Raw genomic sequence first — 22365 nt, 5'->3', positions numbered from 1 at the left:
CACAAACATGGGTCTCGTTCAGTCACTTGGCTAAGTAGCTCTCTTCCAAATTTCTTGGCAGAGACTAGTGAGTGCTTTCAGTACATCATCAGGTTTTTGAGACAGTGTAATTCTGTCCATCAATTCCTGGAGACATGTTTTCTGCTAATACTTTCAGTGAACCCTGGAATTCTTCCTTTGAATTAAACGGCACTAGAGGTGGACATATCTGGCCTCTGGTTTCCCTGTTCACAGGAAGTCAGAGTTAGACATGCCTCAAAGACTACACCCTTCTTTATCTAATATGGCACCAACCATTGCTCCAACTGCATTCTATTTCTACAGAGTTTGATAAATCCCTGAAGTAGCCACACAAAACTGGTGATGGACAATATGCAATATGGAGGAGGTTTAACAGGGAAGCTCCTAGGTGACTGACTATAAGTCAGAATCAGCAAACACTAAGGATACAGTCATTGGTCTACAGCAGCGTCTCTCCACAGCCAGCAGCCAGTCTCTCTTTGTTCCTCAGCCTCTTAGTCATGTGGTCCCTTTGGCCTTTGCCCCTGTGTTCCAGGAGCCAGCCTGCCTGTAACTCTGTACAGTTCCATTGCCTTGGGCAAGCTAAGGAGAACGCACTCCTTAGTGTCAGCACTACAGTCTCAGGCGCATCTGGTCTTGGCAGCCACTGCCACTTCAAACAGTTCTTGAACAGCTTTTTCAAATGGCCCTAGGGTTTCTCTCTGTATCCTAGATGGTTCTTTGATGAAGATGTGATGTACTCAAAAGAAAAATGAAGGATGGTGTCTTACATCACACCTTGTATTAAAGTAGAAAGATGCACGATGGAACAATGGGTCATGTTTGGTTCATACAAAGGGGTACATACACACACACACACCAGAATTTCTTTTCAAAGCTATGCATTTGATTTTTTTTCAAAACAACCTTATCACATTCAAAGTACTCTTCGTTGCACTTAATATATTTGTCACATCTGAGATTCTATTCTACGCTTGGAAACGTTTTTCAAACTCATCTGTTTAGATGCTGACAGCACATCCCTCATTTTTTTCTTCGCCTCTTCTATATTGTCAAATTGCTGTATTTTCATGTCCCTCTTCATTCACAGAAAGGAAATGAAATCACACGGAGCAAGGACAGGTGAATAAGGTGTGCCAGGCCAGAGAGACATGCTGTTTTTGGCCGAAAACTGGCACACTGAAATAAATGGCAGTGTGAGCAGGTGTGTTGTCGTGGTGGTAAAACCAGTCTGCTATCTGCCACGAGGCAGGCCTTTTTTGCGGCACATTGTTACGCAATCTTTTCAGAACTTCCAACCAGGAAGTTTGATTAACAGGCTGGCCTGGTGGAATGAACACCAAATTCACTATCCCCCTCACATCAAGAAAACCAAATGAGCATGGTCTTGATCTTTGATTTCACTTGATGAGCTGTTGGGGGCGGGGGGAGGGGGTAAGATGATTGCATCTTCCACTGGCTTGATTGATATTTGCTTTCAGGGTAGTAAGAATAGCACCGTGTCTCCTCACCAATAATGACCTTGGGGAAAATGTCTGGGTCACTTCAGAGCTGTTCTTTCAAATCATGGCATGTTTCTGGTAAATGCTTTTCCCTGTTCAGCCAGAACTCAGGGCACCAATTTCTTAGCATCCCTTCTTATTCCCAAATCTTCCGTTATCACTCCAAGATAGTCCAGATAATTTCCCCATCTCTTTAATGGTCCATTGTTCAGTCTTTGAGCACAAGTGCACAAATTTTATCAACATTTTCGTCTGCCAGGAAGTTGACCGATGTCCAGAACAAGGTTTATCAATTGACATTTCTCCTTTTTTAATGAGAAAACCACTTGTAAACATACGTTTTTCCCATAGAGGTGTCTTTGTAAGCTGTGTTCAACCTCACAGCAGTTTCTGCAGCATTTTTCCTGATCAGAAAACAAAATTTCATAGCTGCATGCTGTTCTCTTAAAGTGGACACCATAAAAAATAAGGTTTGAGTGAAAATGCCTTTAGGGAAAAAAATCACTGTGACCAGAGAGAACCTTCCCAAGACAACACGACTGGGTGCACTAACTCATAGTGAGTTGCTTGATGCTCACCTAGCAGTAAAAAATATGTACTGAAAGGGGGAACTGATTACAAGGATCTACATATAACCTCCTCCCTGGGGGACGGACAACAGAAAAGTGAGTGAAGGGAGACGTCGGACAGGGCAAGATATGACAAAATAAAAATTTATAAATTATCAAGGATTGATGAGGGAGGGGGGAGCGGAGAGGGAGGGGGAAAATGAGGAGCTGATGCCAGGGGTTTAGGTGGAGAGCAAATGTTTTGAGAATGATGAGGGCAATGAATGTACAAATGCGCTTTACACAATTGATGTATGTATGGATTGTGATAAGAGTTGTATGAGCCCCTAATAAAATGATTTTTAAAATGTGTACTAAGAAAGCTCTGGCCAGCAGAGATTTTTTTCCATTTTTATTTTGTTTTGTCTTGTTTTTTAGGTATGCCCTTGTATTTACCCTCCACCTTCTTGGGGCTAGTCTTGTATTCATCGTTATCAAAGTAATCATTTTCTGCAATGTTCTTCATTTATGATCTCTAACTCCAGGTCTCTACATATTCATTATAATGCTATCCTTTCTCTTCTCAAGCAGCTTTATGACATTGTCTGTCCAGAAGAAATGTCCTCATTTCTTCTCTTTAGCTACTCAACACGAGGAAGCAAGTTTCAGAATCTCTTCTGAAATCTACTTGAGACTTCTTCTTTCTTCTTGTCTTTTTAGTGACGTTTTACTTTCATCGTGTTGAACACTGTTGAACTTCCACAATTTGCCTGGTCATTAGTGTTTAATGAAGAAGTCTTCTTGAAATGGGCTCTCAACTGAAGTGGGAAAAACAAAGTAAAAATTTGACTTCCGTGAACTTGTTTTAATTTTCTTCATCTTCAACCTGAACTTGAATATGAGTAATTATTGGTCTTTCCCAGTCTGTTCTTGCCCTTGTTTTGACTGATGATATATAGCTCCTACATTATCTTTCTCCACATAGGTAGTCAGGTTGATTCCTTTGTATTACATTTATTGATATCCATGTGTATAGTGGCTATTTGTGTAACTGAAAAGGGCATTTGCAATGAGGAAGTCACTAATCTTACAAATTTCCAGCTGTTTTCAATCACAAAGACCATATTTTCCAGCTACTATTCCAACTTTTACATTCCAATCACCAGTATTTATCAATGCATATTAATTGCATGCTTGTTCAATTTCAGACAGAAGTTGGAAAAATTAATTTTTTTCATTGTTGGCTCTAGTGGTAGGTGAATAAATTTGAATACTAGTTGTATTAACTGTTCTTTCATGTAGGCATATATCAATATATGATTCTATCACATGCAGTATTGTACTTACTATAGGTCCTGAAATATTCTATTTGATGATGAATATATCCATTCTTCTTGAATCTGCCATTTCAGCACAGTAAAATCTGATGATCAATTCTAAATTTACAATGACATCTCTTTTCAGCTCACTCATTCCTAAAATATCAATCTTTATGTGTTCCATTTCATTTTGGACAACTTCTAATTTTCCTAGATTAAAACATTGAAAATTCCATGTTCTGATTACTAACGGATAATTTCAGCTGTCTCTTTTCATTTTGTATTATGATCCATTAGCAAATAAAACTTCTGAAAGCTTTGCTCCATCGACATTACTGAGACACACACTATTCTGAGGAGGCATCTCATTCCTACTCCTATTTTGAGTGCCTTTGAACCTGAGGGATTTGTCTTCCAGCACTGTTCCAAACAATGTCCCACTGCTATTCCAAAGGCTGTCAGTGGCTAATTCCTCAGCAGTGATGTGATTTCATGCCAACTTGATAGATAGCAGTGTAGGGGTGGAGTCTAGCCTGTCAACCAGGTCACAGCCTGAAGGTACCTCCTTGTGGGTGTCACCTGCTCATAAGGAGGGTATGGAAACCCTGCTCTCTCTCTCTCTGCCTTCACCTTCAAGTTGGCAAGCCACTCTGAGACCTGTCCTAGCTCTGGAGATGTGTCCACCACCATTGGATCCACAAGACTTTGCACCCACTGGCCAGGGATATTCCTGCATCAGCACCATTGCTTGAGACTGCGTGAGTCTGAAAAGTGACTTATGAACTAGAGTTGAACTGGGATGGGGTGTTTTCTCATTATATAATAACTTCTAAATAAAAAAGTCATTTCTTACACATAGATGAGGGTCACTGAATTTGTTTCTCTAGTCAATCCAGCCTAACACATTATGGTACTTTGGGAGTCAGGTACTAGAGAAACAAATCATGAAGTTAGAGAGTGGAGGCTTGTCTGACCTCTGCCTTAGGGTAATGTTTCTTCTTTGATTAGCCAGAGGTCAGATATGGCCATGCAGTTTACATGGTTGTTTTCTGAAAATGAAGGTTTTGATGCCTAGAAGTTGTTTTGGGTTATTCCTGTCTGAAAATGGTGAAATGAATGTGATAAATGTGAATTTTGAGCTCAGGGGGTGAATCATTACTTGAACTTCTCTGAGGCCATTCTGCTGAGTCAAAATGGCTGACCAAAAGCCTGGCCTGGCTTGATGCAGCCAAAGGCCTAAGACTATATTACATATGAATGGGATAGCTGAGATAAGAAAAAAATGGACTGTTTTAAGAAGGTGTTTAGGATCTGGCTGTACTAGAATTATATCTCTTCTAACCATCATTATTGATATAATGTGTGATAGAAAGGATTATTGCAAAGTATGAAGATATTTTATAAGCCCGCTGTCTTTAGACATTAAATTGGATCTATTAAATGATTAGTTGAAACCCTTGCAAAGAAGGCTCTGGAAGCATAATCCCTAGCCAGTGCCTTCAGTGTTTAGGACATTTGCATTTGAAGAGACTTTTCTAGATAGGGGTTGTCAGACTGAAGAAAAAAGGAGTCATTTGGCCTTTTTGAATTTTGAAGTAGGGGTTTGCACCTGAAGCTGAAAAATGTGGAGCCATAAAGGAACACTCCTCTCTATGACTGACGGTTGTGAGGAGCCTGAAAAGCCTGTGAGGAACCTGAAAAGCTTGCTAGTGACCACCTGGATCCACTTGTTGAGTGGAAATGGGGAAAACACCAATAGAGAGATGGGTTGAGTCTAGCCACTGACATCCATGAACTGGTTCACAGGGATTAGAGGAGAAGACAGGAGCTGGTTGGCTGATCTATAGTTTAAAGGGTTGTGCAGAACCTGAGCCTATGGCATAATCTAGCCCAAGGGGGTGAGGGTTGTTAAAGATTTGTGAAAGGACCTATGGTCAAAAGGCAAGAGAGCCGATGGACACCCTGGTGAGGCTAAGTGAGACTGGCCACAATCAGTTGACTGGAATCCAACTCGATGAAGAGAAGATTATTGAGCCTGTGAATTGGTGTGTATTGCTGCTGACTTTGAGTGGGCTGTCCTGATTGACTTTGCTTATGGATAAAGACTCCCAATGTTCCAACTGGAATGAAGATTCTTCACATCAAAGAACATCAGAACATGCTTGTTTCCATAAAAGGGAAGTGTAGAAATTGGATACCCACTCCCAATGTTCAGACTAGAATGAAGATTCTTCACATCAAAGAACATCAGAACATGCTTGTTTCCATAAAAGGGAAGTGTAGAAATTGGATACCCAAAATGGGGGGACAAAGGCATGAAGTGGCTGATTTATAAACTTTCATGGATGGAGGATTTGTTGATTAAGGCAGGAATTCATATAACTGCAATTGTTATGCATAGAATATTTTTGTTTTGTTCACTAATAGAATATAATGTTAAAATGAGGCTGCCACATTTTGAGTAGTATGGATTTTATTTTTATCTTGTTAGGCACAAATATGATTTTACTATTGTCTTTGTTTAAAAATTTAAAGAGTTGTATGAAAATATCAGGTTGACAAGGGATGGTCTGTGGCAGCTGTATAATTTCGTGTAAACTTGGCATATAAATGTGTAGGGGTGGAGTCTAGCCTGTCAAGCAGGTCATAGTCTGATGGTACCTCCTTGTGGGCGCCGCCTACTCATAAGGAGGAACCAGTGAATCTCTCTTTCTCTGCCTTCACCTTTATGCCAATGAGTCACTTTGAGACCTGCCAGAGCACTGGATATGCATCTGCTGCCATTGGATTCACAAGATTTTGCACCCTCTGACCTGTGATATTCCGGCATTTGGCATCATTGCTTGTGACTGAATGAGTCTGATGAGGGACTTATGGACTAGGATCAGACTTATGGACTTGAGTTGGACTGGGCTGTAACTTTATTTGGTATAAAATTACTTCTTAGTCAACCTGGTCTAACACAAGTGGAAACCTGATTCCTTCTGCATATTCTGGAAGCTCCGCTGAAACCTTTCCCACCTGGGTAACTTTGCTGGTATTTGAAATACCATTGGAACAGCCTCCAACATCACAGAAACATGAACGCCACCCAGTAGGACAAGCAGATAGGTGAGTGGTGTCGCTTATGGTTATTATGGTTGTTGTTAGGTGCCACCGAGTCCATTCTGATTCATAGGGATCCCATGTTCAGCAGGAGAAAACACTGCTTGGTCCTGGCACCATCCTTACAATTGTTCTTACTTTTTAGCCCATTGTTGGAGCCACTGTGTCAGTACATCTTGTTGAGGGCCTTCCTTTTAGCTACTGCTGCTCGACTTTGCCAAGCACTACGTACTTCTCTAGGAACTTGTATCTCCTGAGAGCATGTCAAACATCTGTGAGACGAAGTCTCACCCGCCTTGCTTCAAAGGCACATGCTGGCTGCCCTTCTTCCAGGGCAGAGCCGTTTCTTCTTCAGAAGGCCACGGTACAACAAAATGAAACACACTCATGGCCATCAAGAAATCAACACGAGAAACCAAATGCTTTGAGGCAAAAGGCTTGCTGGCTGAATGGCAGGCCTCCAAGCACTGGAGGCAGTTAGATTCGCCTATTCACAGAGCTGGCACTGGATATTTTTGAATCAAGGCTTCCAGGTGGAGTGAGGGCCTCTGAATACTTATTGACAGGGCTTATAGCTTTATACATCTTGTCTGAGCAGGGCCAGTTGCTGAGAAAGAGGTGACCATGAGCATGGCTGAGAAGAGGGTGTTGTGGTTGAAAAACACAGTATGCTACATTGATTCTGAACTCAAATTGTAACCTGCTACTTTTCTACTAAGATGCATAATCATGAGTCTGGTCGGTGACTCTGTGGCCATTGTGATGACATCTTGACCCTAAGAGAAGTTGGAGAATGCCACGGGAAGAAGACTTGGTCTCAGGATTGGTAAAAAGATTGGAAGGTGGAGGCATGTCTGACTTCTGCTTCACAGAAATCAGCCTGAAGCTGTGCATCGTGACCCTTTCTGAAGTTGGAGGAGGTCAGATGCCACCCCCATGCCAATTGTATACAATATGAAGGAAAACTCAATCTCTGCTTTTCTCCCACCCCCCTCTCATTCAATTGCTTGCTTACTTGCTCACACTAGTTTTTTCAATAAATACTTTATCGGCAAAACCTATGCTGGCAAGCTTACAGAGTAGCATCCGCTTTTGAAACGTTGCCTTCCTTTCATGCATGAGTCTTTGACCTATTTTTTCATTCACAGTATTATTACTGCCTGACAGATGTTCATTAGTGGATTGTTATGATATTTACTTGCTTCCCCGCCATTAGATTGGACTTTGTAGAGCTGAACACAGGTTAGTTCACTGCCAGGCACTATCTTGGCACACAGTTGATTTTCCACGAGCATTGATAGGAGAAAAAAGTCTGCAAAGCCAGGAGACTTCCTAACTCCCGGCTGTGTGTTCAACATGAACGCTGATTCAACACCAGTCAACACTGACCTTTTCCAAGTGCTTTTGTTATGCCTGAGATTGGAACTAGGAGCAGAATGAAAACTGAGTCACCCCATAATATAGACACAACTCTAATATGCATAGCCTACAATATCCAACTACACAAATGATGGATTTGACACATATGTCAGGGCTCAGCCCAAAACCAGTTGGTAAGATGAGGACTGTCTTTTCCTTCCTTCGGTAACGAGGTGTGTGGAGAAAGAGGGAGAGACAGATATAAATAACTGGATTTTTGAGATGCCACTAGTTTTAAGCTTTTGTTATACAAGGCACCCGAGAATGTGGTTTATAGATGTATAGTGTATAGTTTCAAATACATCACTCAGTGTTATAAAAAGCCTTTAACAAACATGTTAGGCTCATCTATACTAATACCTGTTCTGGATAATTGTACAGAGCAATGCATCAGTAAAAAGGATATGAAGAAATATTTAACAAAGCGTGCCCTCTATCAAAAGACATTGATTTCCATACTTGTAGCAGGGCGACGATCTCTCGACACACACAAACCCAAAGTAGCCACGTTTGCCTCCGAGCCTGGATCCTTTCCGATGCTTGTACTCACAGCAGGAGCTTAGTCTGTTCACCTGTATCCCATTCAGGAAAAAGGTCAGACTGAAGGGGAAACCATGGTGCCTTTTGGAAATAAACTGAAAGGTCTCTGGAATGGAAAAAGAGAAATGATTAGTGAAAGAGACTGCCTTTAAGCTAACATTTCCTTCATCATATTGTTCTGCAAGATACATATAATGTTCTGCTCTATGTAACTTTTTAATTTTAGGTAAATTTTCAATCACAAAAATGCCTTTCAATTGATACAATGTGAAGAACGAAGCTAATGGCATTGGTCATTATGTCTAGAAACTGTGGGATGGGAATGAGTTATAACTGTATATTTTCACACACAAAAATTAAATTAAAAATACAGTACATTAACTTTATTTTTAATAAATACTCTAGATCTTTATAATTGAGAGAATAAACTCTTTGATGTACCTATTACCATCAATTATGACTCACAGTGACCCTACAAGACAGTAAAACTACTCTTTTGGGTCTTCAAAGCTGTAAATCTTTAAAGAAGGATACTACCTCATCTTTCTCCCTCTGAGCAATTAGTGGGTTTGAACCACCAACCTTTCAGTTAGCATACCCAAACTTAATCCACTCCACTTATGCCACCAGGGCTCCATCAATTATAACATTGGCATTACACGAACATAGATTATAGCTAGGTCCTTTTGCCTGTGTTCTTACTCAATTGTTATCCCTAGTCCAGATAAGGGGCCTGATGGAGCCATGGTTTAGGGCTCAAGAAATGTTGGCTGTTCAAACCCAGCAGCCACGTGTGGGAGAAAGCTGTGTAATATACGTGCATCAAGATTTACAAGCTTTAAAATCCCTATGAGGCAGTAGCACTCTCTTCTACTTTGTCCTGTGAGGTCATTGTGAGTCAGAATTAACTCAGCACAACTGGTAGTAGAGTGCTCAGATGAGGAAATAGGTTTTATAAAGAAGTTCATGAATTTACACAAGATCATACAGTGAGTAAGAATGTTAGGGTTTGAGTCAAAACATCTCTAACTTTAGATTCCATATCCCTAACTTTCTTGATAAAGTACTTGTTGATAAAGTAGATAATGAAAAAAATACTTCTGTGGGTACAGGAATGCTTGGAAATACATTTCTTCAATTGTGATATGAATACACCATAAATGCATGTATGAGAGAGGTATAATTATACCATATTCAAATCCTACTCAATTCTGTTCTGATTTGGGACACCTTGTTTCATTCCAGCCCATAAGTCCCACCAATAAATTAAAACCCACTGCCTACAATTAATACCTGTGTACCATTCCATGTGTTTACAATGCCCTGGAGAGAGAGTATCCTAAAGGCCCAAGTCTCTGAATCCGAGACATCCTATTACACAGAGTGGTTTTGCAATGTCACTTCCTACAAAGAAGGCTGCATGAACCCTTCCACTTCTAACAATAGAGTTAATAATTTTCACCGCTAACCTCTGTACATTTTCTTATTGTTGCATTTGTTTTAATATAAAGAGAAAGGTGTCAGAGTCAGAAGTAAACCAGATGGTCTTGTTTTACAGGACCTTGCAAGTTTTCTGCCTCCCTGGTGCAGCCTTACCACTGTTTCAGTCACTATCTCTTAGCGTGGAACATTTTAAGTTTCCCTCCTGACAGATGTCTGCCTGACACAGGTTCCAGCTCTCAGGATCCAATTTCCTATACCATGACTAGAGCAGTGGTCTCAAGCATCTGTGCTTCTTGGATCACCCATGGGGATTTCTGGATTCCGCTCCGGGGATTAAGTCGGTCTGGAGAGGTGGTTGTGTGCTTTCGAGTTCATTGTGGCTCTTAGCAGCACCATGTGAAAGGGTAGAACTGTCTAGTACAGTTTCCAAGGCTGAAATCTTTACTAAGAGCAGGTCTTTCCCCCCCTGAGCTGCTGGTGGTTTTGAACCACTGACCTTTAGAAGGGCCCAAGAATGTACAGTTCTAGCAAGTTGCCAGATGATAGTGAGGCTTGTGGTCTGAGGACAACACTGAGAAATCCCTATCTAGAAGTCTGTTTCGCTACCCATTTGCAAAATCCTGGCTAGAAAGCTAAGGTTGGTCCCACGACAGTGACCTAGGAGGCTGTTAACCAATATGTAATGAGTACTATTTTCAGCAATTTATTTCACAGTAATCTAGAAACACTGCCTACATGCCACATTATGCCCCTAATGGAGAAGAAACCGAAAGCAGATGCAAATCACTCTAAGAATAGATTTATTGAAAATGAAAATTCTACCTAGTACACCTTAGTATTTATGATGTGAAATTTGAAGGTTGGGAAAGAGAAAACTGGAAAAGCTAATGTCCGAGAAAGTTAAAGCACAGCATATTGACAATTCCACTTGTCTTAACGATATACAGAGTCCTAACCAGCGACTGGAGAGCGAGTTTCGCTGCTTTCATTAGTCGAACTTGAATCCCACACTCATTCTGCCGCAGCATCGCAGCCTAGACTTTCCTAAGGTGCACGGTGTGCGAAAGGGCTGCAGGCAATCACACGTGGCTAGGTGCAGCTGCCTCTGGTTGATACTCAGGGAGCTGGAGAGAATATCCATCAGTTATTCCATTTCCCATCTGCATTTCTTTATCAAGCTTGTTGAACAAGAGTCAAAGCCTCTGCCTTTATTGTTTATTTCAAAATCTTACATTTCAAAGTACAGTGATACCTTCCATCGCTGAGTAAATGGTTTCTGCATGGATTAGTGAAAAGAAAGTAGTCAGAAATCAGAGGATCTGGTCCATGCCCTCGTTGTTCATGTATCAGTTCACTGCCACTTAATTTCACTGAATTTCACAATTCCTGTGCATAAGTTGCAGATGGAGGGGTAAATACCCATTCAACCCACACGGTGTTTTTAAAGGTATATTAGCTTATTATATTAGGAAGTGTTGTTTACACTTCTTTGCAAATTTCATATGTTCATAGTTAATTGGAAATAAGTAGCACTTTGAGGCACTAAAGGAAAATAACAATTCTAAGAAGATGCCAAAGAGGATATCCTCTCTCAAGAAGTTGTAATTTGGCAGGAAAGGCAATACTAACGAATCAAACTTCTGGAGGAAAGTGGTTATTACCAATTCTCTCCATAAAAATGATGACTCTCAAAATGAACCAAAGACCACAGCCAATTAAAAAGCACATATTCATGAAAAAATGTGTGCACTTCAGGTTGGCAAGCTGTGACTCCAGTGCCAAGTGCAGCTTCTAGCCATCACACCTGCCACTAGTTGAGCTCAGTCCCATAAGAGGCGGGCCCTGCATAGCCGCAAGCTCCCCGCCATCGGAGTTTGCTCTGGGGCAGACGGAGGCCACCCCGTGGTCAGTGGCATAACACTAATATGAATCCACCTTGAAGACAAAATAACACAGCAAGGCAGAGGTTCAATTAGTCTGAGATTGAAGTTTCAGTTTAAATAAACAGTGTACTAGAAATTAACAGGGTGTTAATTCCAGCTAACACACCAGACAGGCTAACTGAAAGTTTTCGTCGACACATGGACTCAGGCGACAGGAGACCCTGGACAAAAGTGAAACTTGGGGCAGATCTGAAAACCCTCTGAACTTACACTCTTGAACCCATAAATAAATTGATTTGCAAAACGTGGAGCCTTACTCGCTCAAGGTGCTTGAGAAACACCTCTGACAAAGTAGCCTTGCCGCTGAGCTGTGAAAAATACCGTGGCAGTGTCAGAAGTTTTAAAATCTGAGCACAAAGATCTCTGGCTGCCCGTCAGAATGGCGGATGGATTCAAATTTCTCTCACACAAGTTCCTAAAAAAACAAGAATTATAAATAGCAACAGCCACACATTTGAGGAATTCGAATCCATAGTTGTGATGGCACATGACCTAACATGTCCCATTTTCAACAACAAAAAAGGTATGAAATCAGAATCGAGTAATATACTCAAGAGTCAGCACATTTTGTCTGCCATTTAGTAGTAAAGATTGTAAAGAAGTGATTGTAAATATGTTCACAGAAAAAAATTATGTATAAAAATTAGTATGTATGAAATTTAAGGAAAAATATAACAATGGTTCAAAAAAGAGAAAATCAGAAAAATTATGAAACAGAGTCATACATAACACCCATTCTTCATTTATCAAGTGCCGTGTTAGCTGCCATTTCACATTTATGCCAATGATAAAGTACGTACTCTATTTTCGTGCAGAAACAAATGCTGGTAAGAGTGACACTGGTGGTAACGGTTAAGGTTATGTGTCACCTCGGCAGAGCCTGATTCTCATTAGTTTGGAAGTTATATGATGATATATTTAGCAGTTATATAATGATGTATTTGGCAATTATGTAATGATGTAGTCATCTTCTTTTTCGTTATCTTATATATTTATCCTCTATTTTGGCATAATATTAATTCTTGGATAATAACATGGTTTATGAAATATGATCATGTTGATAACTGAGGAGTGGATATAAATTCTAAAGTTGACAGAAAAAAAAATTAAGGTCAAGAGAAAATCTAAATTTATACAAGAAAGGATAAATGCACTAGAAAATGTGTTTGTTAGGTGCCCACAAGTTGGTTCTGACTTACGTACAACAGAAAAAAACACTGTGCCATCCCCACCATGGTCCTTGTGTTTCATGCCATTGTTGCAGCCACTGTGTCGACTTCCCCAAGCATGCTGTGTTACTACAGGGACTGGTCTCTCCCTGAAACACGTCCGAAGCATGTGAGACAGAGTCTCCCCATACTCACACCTCAGAAGTATTCTGGCTGTATTTCTTCTGAGACAGATATTTTCGTTTCTTTGACAGTCCATGGTACTTTCGATGCTCTTGGGCAGCACCATAATTCAAATGCATGGATTCCTATTCAATCTTCCTTATTCAATGTCAACCTTTCAAATGCATATGAGAAAATTGAAAATACCATAACTTGGGTTAGGCATACCTTAGTCCTCAAAGCAACCTCTTTTCTTTTCAATACTTTAAAGAGATGTTGTGCAGCAAATGCACACAATGGAATGCATTATTTGAATCCTGACTGCTACTTCCATAAGCATGGATTAAGTGTCAAAGCAAGTTGAAATCCTTGACGACACCATCACTCCTCCAGTCATGTTGTCTACTAGCCTCATTGTGAGGATTGTGCTTTCCTCTACATTGAGTTGAAAAGAAGGCTGTAATCCTTGATCTTCATCAGAAAGTGCTTCAAGCCCCCCTCACTTTCTGCAGGCAAGATGTGTCATCTGCACAGTGCATGCTGTCATTATGCCTTCCTCCAAAGTTGGGGCCATTTTCTTCTTCACATCGTCCAACTTTTCTGATTATTTGGTCAACATTCACACTGAATAAGTATAGTGAGAGGATACAACCCTGACACACACGTTTCCTGATTTTAGACCAAGTTGTATTCCCTTATTTTATTCCCACAACTGACTCTTGATTTGTATACAAGTTCCCCATGAGCACAATGAAGTATTCTGGAATTCCCACTCTTCCCAAAGCTATACAAAGTTTAGTATGGTCCACGTGACTTTGCATAATCAATAAACACAATTAATCATCATTCTAAAACACAAAATATCATTCTCTGTTTAAGCCAAGATCCATAAGACATTAGCAAGTGTATCCTTTGTTTCACTTCCTCTTCTGAATCCAGTCTGAACCTCTGGCATCTTCCTGTCAATGTACTGTGACAAGCATTGTTGGATAATCTTCAGCAAAATTTTTTACTTGCATGTGATAACAATGATACTGTTCTATAATTTGAGCATTCTCTCGGGTCACCTTTCTTTGGGATGTGTACAAAGATGGATCTCTTCTAGTCAAATGGCCAAGTGGTTGCTTTCCAAATTTCTTGGCATAGAGTAGGGAGTGCTTCCAGTGCTTCATCATTTTGTTGAAAGATGTCAATTGTTATTACAAAAGTCCTTGGAGCCTTCTTGGCTAATGCTTTCAGTGTAGCTTGAACTTCTTCCTAGAGCACCATTGGTTCCTATTCATATGCTACCCCTTGCAATAGCTGAATATTGAAAAATGATTGAAAGATGTTTGGTACAGTGACTCTGTAGTTGTGTTAGACAGGGTTCTCTAGAGAAAAAATCAGGACACTTATGATTTTATATATGTATATGTGTGTATATATATATATGTGTGTGTACATATATGTATGTATAACACAATGAAATAAATAGCTAATTAGTCCACAGAGCAGTACAGAGGGCTCAGTTCAACTGACTTCTGTGAGATAGTTAAAATACTGGCAGTCCTTCAATGCACAATGGCTGCTGGGTTCAAGTCAAGGAAGCAGACAGCCGAGTCTTCTGTAGAGCAATATAGGCAGTCCAGCCACAGACAGCAAACAGCAGGGTAGGTCACCAACAGTCGGCCAGATGACTGGGTCTGACAGTCTACAGCTCAGGTGATGTATACACCAGCAGTGTGGTGAAGGAGCCTCAAACTGTAGCAACATGGTCCACGGGTTGGAAGTCCCACAGGTAGTGTAGCTCACAAGTTGAAGCAGAGAACTAGCTAAGGCAGCTGCACACTGGTCCCATCATCAGAGACCAAGAGATGAAAAAATGAGGCTCTCTGAGTCATTTAACTCTTTGCCCTTCAATTAAACTGCAACCTTATTAATCCACATGTGTTTATTGGCCAGGTTGCCACAATAAACCTACCAATCACAGTATTCTTTCCGTCTTCTTTTGGTGCTTCCTATGTCATTCAATATTTTGTGCTTGGCATCTTCAACATTGGAGCTCAACGCTTGAATTTTTTCTTGAGTTCTTTCTGTTTAAGATATGCTGAGCATATTCTCCCTTTTGATTTTTAAATTCCGGGTTTTTGTACATTTCATTATAATGTTTTAGTTTGTCTTTTGAAAGTATCTGCTCAGCTTTTTTAGTTCATAATGTCTTTCATTTGCCTTAGCTACTCTACAATTAAGAACAAGTTTCACAGTCTCTTCTGACATCTACTATGGTTTTTTCATTTTTCTTATCTTTTCAGTGGCCTTTAATTTTCTTCAGATATGATGTTCTTGATGTGACCCCACAGCTCATAAGGTCTTCTGTCATTAGTGTTAAATGGGCCAGATCTGTTCTTGAGATGTTCACAAAATTCAGGTGGTCTAGACTCAAGATCATACTTTGACTCTCATGGACTTGTTTGAATTTTCTTCAGTTTCAACCTGAACTTACCCATGAGAAATTGATCATCTTTTCCATAGGCAGTCCCAGGCTTCCTTTTAGCTGCTGATATTGAGCTTCTCCATAATCTCTTGCCACATGTATAGTCAGTTTAATTTCTCTGTGTTCCATCTGGAAAAGCCTATGTGTATAGTTGTCATTTACGTTGTTTTAAAAAGCTTTTGTAATGAAGAAGTTATTGGTCTTACAACATTCTTTCATGCAACCCTCAGGTTTGCTTCTATCACCAAGACCATATTTTCAAACTACTGTTCCTCGTGGTTTCCAACTTTTGCAGTTGAATTGCCAATAATTATCACTGCATCATGACTGCATGTTGGATCAATGTCAAACTGAATATGTTGGTAGAATTCCTTGATTTCTACATCACTTACTTTAGTGGTTGGTGCAAAACTTTGAATAATGGCTGCATTGACTGGATTTCCTTGTATTCGTATAAACTTTATCCTATCACAGACATCATTTTTCTTTAAGATACATCTTGAAATGTCCTTTTGGAAGATAAGTGTGATGTCATTCCTCTTGAATCTGTTACTCTGCATAGTAAACACTGTAATTTTCTGATTAAAAATCGAGTATCAGTCCATTTCAGCTCACTGATGCCTACAATATCCATCCGTATACATTCCATTTCATTGTTTGACAACTTCCAGTTTTCCTATGTCTATGCTGTGCACATTCCAGGGTCCATTTATCAACTGATGTTCACACCTGTGTCTTCTTATTTTTGAGTCATGCCCATCCACAAATTCAAGGCCTGCAGGCTTTACTCCAGGCTTTACTCAGTCCATGTCATTATGGTCGACTCTACTCTGAGAAGGTACCTCTTCCTCGGTCATATTTTGAGTGTCTTCCAGCCTGAGAACTCATCTTCTGGCTGTAACTGACAATCTTCTGCTTCTATCATAGAGTTTTCAGTATCTGCCAATGTTTCAAAGCAATCAAAAGGTTTTCGGTGGCTAGAACCACTGAAGTGGACAACTTTACTCATAGTTTGTTCTTAGTCTGGACTCTCTTCACACTGATAATGCTGCTGATATTTGAAATACCAGTGACATCGTTTTTAGCATCATAGCAACACACAAGCCACCACAGTATTTCATAATGACAGAAGACTTACATCAACAGAAATGATATCATATGAAAGACAGAAAACATCCACAGAGAGGAAGAAAGATCAGAGCCTTAGAAGACTGTGGAACAGCATTCAGCAGGCAAATGTATGTGCGATGGAAGTCCCGGTCAAAGTGGAAAGGGCCAGAAAATATTTTTAAATAAATAATTATGCAAAATATATCCATATTTCAAGAACAAGATTTCTGTAAAACCCCAAGAATTTCAACAAATCCCAAGTAGGATAAAGGTCAAATTTACTCACCCTAACCAATGCATCACATTGGTGGAAAATGTAGACAGAATTTTGAAAACAAGAGATTAAAAGTAAACTCATCACAATTGAGGAAACAACAAAACATTCTCAAATCATTGAATTATACATGGATGAATTTATGCGTGCAATTCTTACCTTTATATATGTTTTTTAAAAAAAACTTACAAAATATCAGTACATGATAATGAGTAAGAGAAAAGGAACAAGATGCCATGACAGAAAATAAGTTAGAGTACAATGAAATGCTTCAGGTTTTATGTATAGACCAATTGAGGCATTGAGAAGTGATTAAACAGAGTAGAAATCAGCTAAAACTGAGTCTTAAAGGATGAGTAATATTTGAAATTAAAAAGGAAGAAAGACTATTTCAGACAAAAAAAAATCACAAGATATGTGTCTGCAAGAGCTAGGAGGCAGCTGGGTATGTGAGGGAGAAATGAGGGATGCACAAATACGTACAACAGGATCAGGGTAAGAAAATAGAAATCAAGGGCAAAAAGCAAGGCAGGGGGCACTGCAAGAGACCAGAAAAAGCTGTTATTTCTTTGCACCCACAAGAACCCAGGATGCCTGAGTTTGTCTGTTGGAAAGAGTAACCATAGTAAATAAAAATCCTTCTAGCAAAACATGTATTCTTTACTAGTAGCAGAAAATATTTGATGATTTCATAGCTGTACAAAAATGAGCAAGCAACTTGTGGCCTGATGTTTAAAATCAAACTACAAGACTATGAATTACCATGGGAATAAAAAATGAATGCTACATGCCTAAATAATTAATTTCATTGTTAGTTCCCATAAGAAAAGCAAGACAAACTAATGAATGTCATACTTTTAATGAATTTACTGCCTCAAGCATAACATTAAATGTCCCTCCTTCTTTAACGAAATTCCTCTAAATTCCCATTCACACTTAGGCAGCCTGGATGTGAAGACATGGCCACTTCTTTTCAGTTCAGCCAGACCGCTGAAATCACTGAAGCAAAAGTGAACTAGGAGCCACCCAGCTTTTCAATTTTGAACAATTACTTTCCTGACAATCAAGAGCAAACGGAGATGAAATTATTGTGTAGACAGGATTCAATTATTTAAGTTCCCACTCCATCCAATTATTCAAGACTGTCCAATGTCGTAACCAAAGTCAGTCCTTGGATCGGTATGAAAAATAATACTAGGCCCAGTAACACTCTTTCTCCCATGATCTTTGGTTTACCGTGTTTCATTTAATATAGAATCACTCATGTAAGCCTCCTCCCTGCTTCATTTGTGTGAACCACGTTTGACTGCAGCTATATAGACATAACGTGAACATTAAGTTGAACAGATGGAAAACCCAGGAAGGACCCCTGGTAGTTCAATGGATTAAGCCTGTGGCTGTTGCCACACGGGCGGTGGCACAAACACCTGCTACTCTACAGGAGCAAGGGGTAGCCGTTTGCTCCTATAGAGATTTGGAGGCTGGGAAACCGTTTGTCTCACAGGGTTATTATTAGGCAGAACTGACTTACAGGTAATGAGCATGGTTTTGGTTTTAGAAGACCCCAACAAGTTTCTTCATGTTCATTCAAATTTTATACCATAGTTAGTAATTCTTCTAAATTACTCATTTAAAACATATTCTAGAATAAATTAACATGATTATGCCATTTCATACACTTTTTACCCCTCATATTATGAAAATACAGAAAACCCTACTATTGATTGACAATGGTTAACTAGGACCAGGGGAGTTCTGAACAAGAGAGAGGTCCTAAGCCCAATCAGGGGAAGGGTCTACTCTTATCTTTGAACAGAGCTGGATGAGTGATCTTGAGAAGCACCCCCTTCCTCTGGACTCCTCTTGTCTTCTTCATTCACATGATGGAATGAACAACTGAAATGCTATGACAAGGTGAATCCAACTCAATTCCATTTCAGCCAACATGAAATGAAGAGAGGGGCATCTTTAATCATTACTGAGCTTTGCATTGCATATTATTAAGAGCTCTGGTGGTACAGTGGTTAAGTGCTTGGTTGCTAAACAAAAGGTTGGTACTTCGACTTCACCAGCTGCTCCTCCAGGTAAAAATGTGACTGTTTGATACCTAAAGATTACAGCCCTGGAAACCCAATGGGGCTGCTCCACTCTGGCCTCTAGGATCACTCTGAGTGGAATGGATTCAACAGCATATCAAATAGATGACTTTGAACTAAAACTACAATGAAAGCATTTACACGTCCTTATGCTGGACTGTTTTAAATATGTACTTTCCCAAATATATAGTTTATGTATTTCCTGTGAGTTCTTGATTGTTAAAAGTAAATTGTCACTGTTTTTGCAAACAGTTAATCCACTTGTTTGCTAGCAGAATGGTTGGTGCTTTGAGTCCACTGAAAGATGCCTTCAAAGAAAGACCTATTGGTCTACTTCTGAAAACAATCTATTGAAAAGAAAGCTTTCTGGAGCAAAGTTCTATTCTGACACATGGGGTGACCATGACTCAGAACAAACCACCTGGCTGCTGGTGGCAGTGTTGGTGGTGCTGGTGAATGTGGTGGAGGTGGCTCGCGATTGATCGGGGACATCAGAAGGGCCAGCTCCATTCCTGTTCCCAACTGTTGCCCAAACCCACAATAACTGAAGATTGTCCAAATATAGCCGTTTCTTTTCATTACTAAATGTAGTCTTGTTTTCTATACAGTTTGTCAGGCAAGGAAGTGGCAAATATAATTCTGACACCTCTTCTTTTGAACTGCTGCTCCACAGAACTGAATAGTGGAAGAAAACATTTCAATACAGTATGTGAAAACATATATTGGATATAAAACTATCATATGTTCACAAACACAGATTTATGACCAAATGAAAGCAGAAATATACTTCGAAGACATTTGGTCAAATTCTGCACCGAGTTATTTAGGTGTGATTCACCCTGAAATTTATTGGACTTGAGATTTTATCTCAATGTACCTTTAAAGACCAAATTGCCAATCTGGTATTTTTCTCTTAGAATAATGTATGGCATAATTCAGTATGCCAAGCCAAATGGTTAACTTGCAATTCGGGGGACAGCTTCTTTGTGCAACATTTTAATGATCATATATCTCTATCCCCGAATTAATCTGTTACCAAGTTAAATCACTCCAGGTTTGTTTTTTCTGCATCTACAAGAGTAATTGCTGTTTCAGTTTCAATCATGGAACCATAAATCTAGATTTACTTTTAGGTGGCTGGTTTATACCTCCCTGAATGTGCATACTTTCATAAAGTGATTGAAGTTATTTTGATATTATATCAACAACAGCTTATTGGTGCCAGCAACTCCAAACAATGAAAAAAATCGGGTTTTCTGTGTACCTTTCTCAAGCAGTCTGCCTTTGTAGACGCAGAGGTTTTCCCCGCCGCAGTGCTGCTGGTACACTTTTATTTCATCGCCGAAGTCGGAGCCATCATAAGCAAGGTGCACACTTTTCCCCAAATAGATCATTGTAATGACTGCATTGCTATGTGGTGATGTTTTAGGAATCCTTCTTGAGTCCTAGAATAAACAAAGCAGGGTGCATAGTAACTAAGTACCTTCTAATCAGAGTTCTTATCACATATGACATTGTAATGTAATGAAAAGGGCTATTTTTAGGCACCTACCAGCAAACTTTGTATAATGTCTGTCTACTCAGCACACAGAAAGTCAAGCCTGCTACACATGGTATCCCTCACAATAACAATAGCATATTCATTTTGGCTTTATAATCACACTGAAAACACTGGCACTTTGGCCTGCTTGTCACTATTCATTTCAAATGTGTGTGTATGTGTATGTGATATGATAAAATGTCAGTGAATTAAAAAAATCCTCCCTGGGGGACGGACAACAGAAATGTGGGTGAAGGGAGACGTCGGACAGGACAAGATATGACAAAATAACAATTTATAAATTATCAAGGGCTCATAACGTCTTCAGTCATTGCCTCCTAGTTGACTTGTATACGTCTTCGTAATTGTGAATGAGCCCAGTGTCCTCCTAGTTTCTAAGAGGGGAACCAGGAAGGAAGAAACTCAAGAAAAGGAAAAAGAGGTAGAGGTAGGGAAATAAAATGGACTAGGCTGTTGAGAGCCTTTCATTAGAGTTGCACATGAAAAAGGCATTATTCTTAACCATCTTATTTTTACCAAAAGTCCATTTTTAGTTAGATGAAAAATGTAGAGAAACTAACTTCCAGTGGATCCAAGGAAATTAAATTGACGCTCATTGAATTAGCGGTGCACTGGAAGCATGCCATTTTCTAAAATGAATAAAAAATATCCAACAAAAATTTCCTAAGGAGCCACTGAAATATGTTCATCTCCAAACCCATCTCCTTCCATCGAGGAGAATGATTGTTCACTCAATTCTACTCCTCTGAAGCAAAAACCTCAGGAAACAAATATGATCAAATGAAATTCTGCAATAACAGGCTAACAAATGTAAATTGGCGGGCATAGCAGAAGCAGCCAGGATTTAAGATTCAAGCAAATTGCTCTGTAGGTAGACTGAGAGAGTTTCCAAATAGAGAGATCATCAGCAGAAATAGTTCAGGGACAACCAACAGTCAAAAAGGTAAATCAGAAAGCTGGATAATTCTTTGCAGATTAGAATCACAGTTGAAAGCAAATGGTGGTGGCAGGCCTGGCTCCCAGATGCAAAATCCTAACCTCATGGTTTCTCTTTCTTGGGCAACTGTGGAACTGCGGAATACACGTATGCAGAGCAATAAGCAAGCGGCAGACCTTAAGCGAATCCAACCCCAAGCTCCCGCTACAACATTTAATGATGTGACTGTGATTAAATGAAAGCATTCCCCTTTTGTGAAGCAACACCTTCTAAAGCTGCATGGATTTCGAGGCAGTCCTGTGCACTTCTAGGAGATAAGCACCGAATAAATACAAAGTAATAGTGGGATTACAGTGATGGAAAGGCCGGCCTCAGATGTACAAAACGAGAAACTAGAGGGAGGAACTTAAAAATAAAGGAAATGGCAGCCCTTCACCCTTTTCATCCGCTTATTCATGACTTATTTTTTCCCTGCTAAGGCATATTTCTGCTATCAACATCTCTTGGCTTCTGTGTCTCGTTACTCCGCTTTCTCTTTTAAGACATTTCCCAATTATTGCCACCAGGTAACCTTTTCTGGGCTTTAACAGGAGGCCCGAGTGACAGCTCGTGATTAAATGCATGCACTAGGAAACGAACAATTGTTTCTTCCCGTTGACTAAATTGCCTCTATACTTGCCATCTTCCAAGGTTATGATGACCCCAGACTGATGAGACTTTAACAAGGCTTCACAGCCCTTTCT

At 39.8% G+C, this 22365-nt stretch overlaps 1 protein-coding gene across 1 annotated transcript in view; it reads right to left on the bottom strand.

The window, feature by feature from the left end:
* The window catches only part of ERICH3 (glutamate rich 3), a gene marked incomplete at its 3' end in the record, with an annotated part of 155008 nt that overhangs the window by 52981 nt on the left and 79662 nt on the right, over nucleotides 1-22365 (bottom strand). The window contains exons 8-9 of the mRNA XM_045291739.1: nucleotides 20389-20569; nucleotides 8374-8560 (exon numbers count right to left, since the gene is read on the bottom strand). Coding sequence (XP_045147674.1) covers nucleotides 8374-8560; nucleotides 20389-20569 — 368 coding nt within the window. The remainder of the gene's footprint in view (nucleotides 1-8373; nucleotides 8561-20388; nucleotides 20570-22365) is intronic.

Source organism: Echinops telfairi, unplaced genomic scaffold (assembly GCF_000313985.2).
Source record: "Echinops telfairi isolate 266 unplaced genomic scaffold, ASM31398v2 ScPeMD7_443;HRSCAF=831, whole genome shotgun sequence".
In the NCBI taxonomy this organism is placed as follows: Eukaryota; Metazoa; Chordata; class Mammalia; order Afrosoricida; family Tenrecidae; genus Echinops; species Echinops telfairi.
This window is presented reverse-complemented; position numbering and strand designations above follow the sequence as displayed.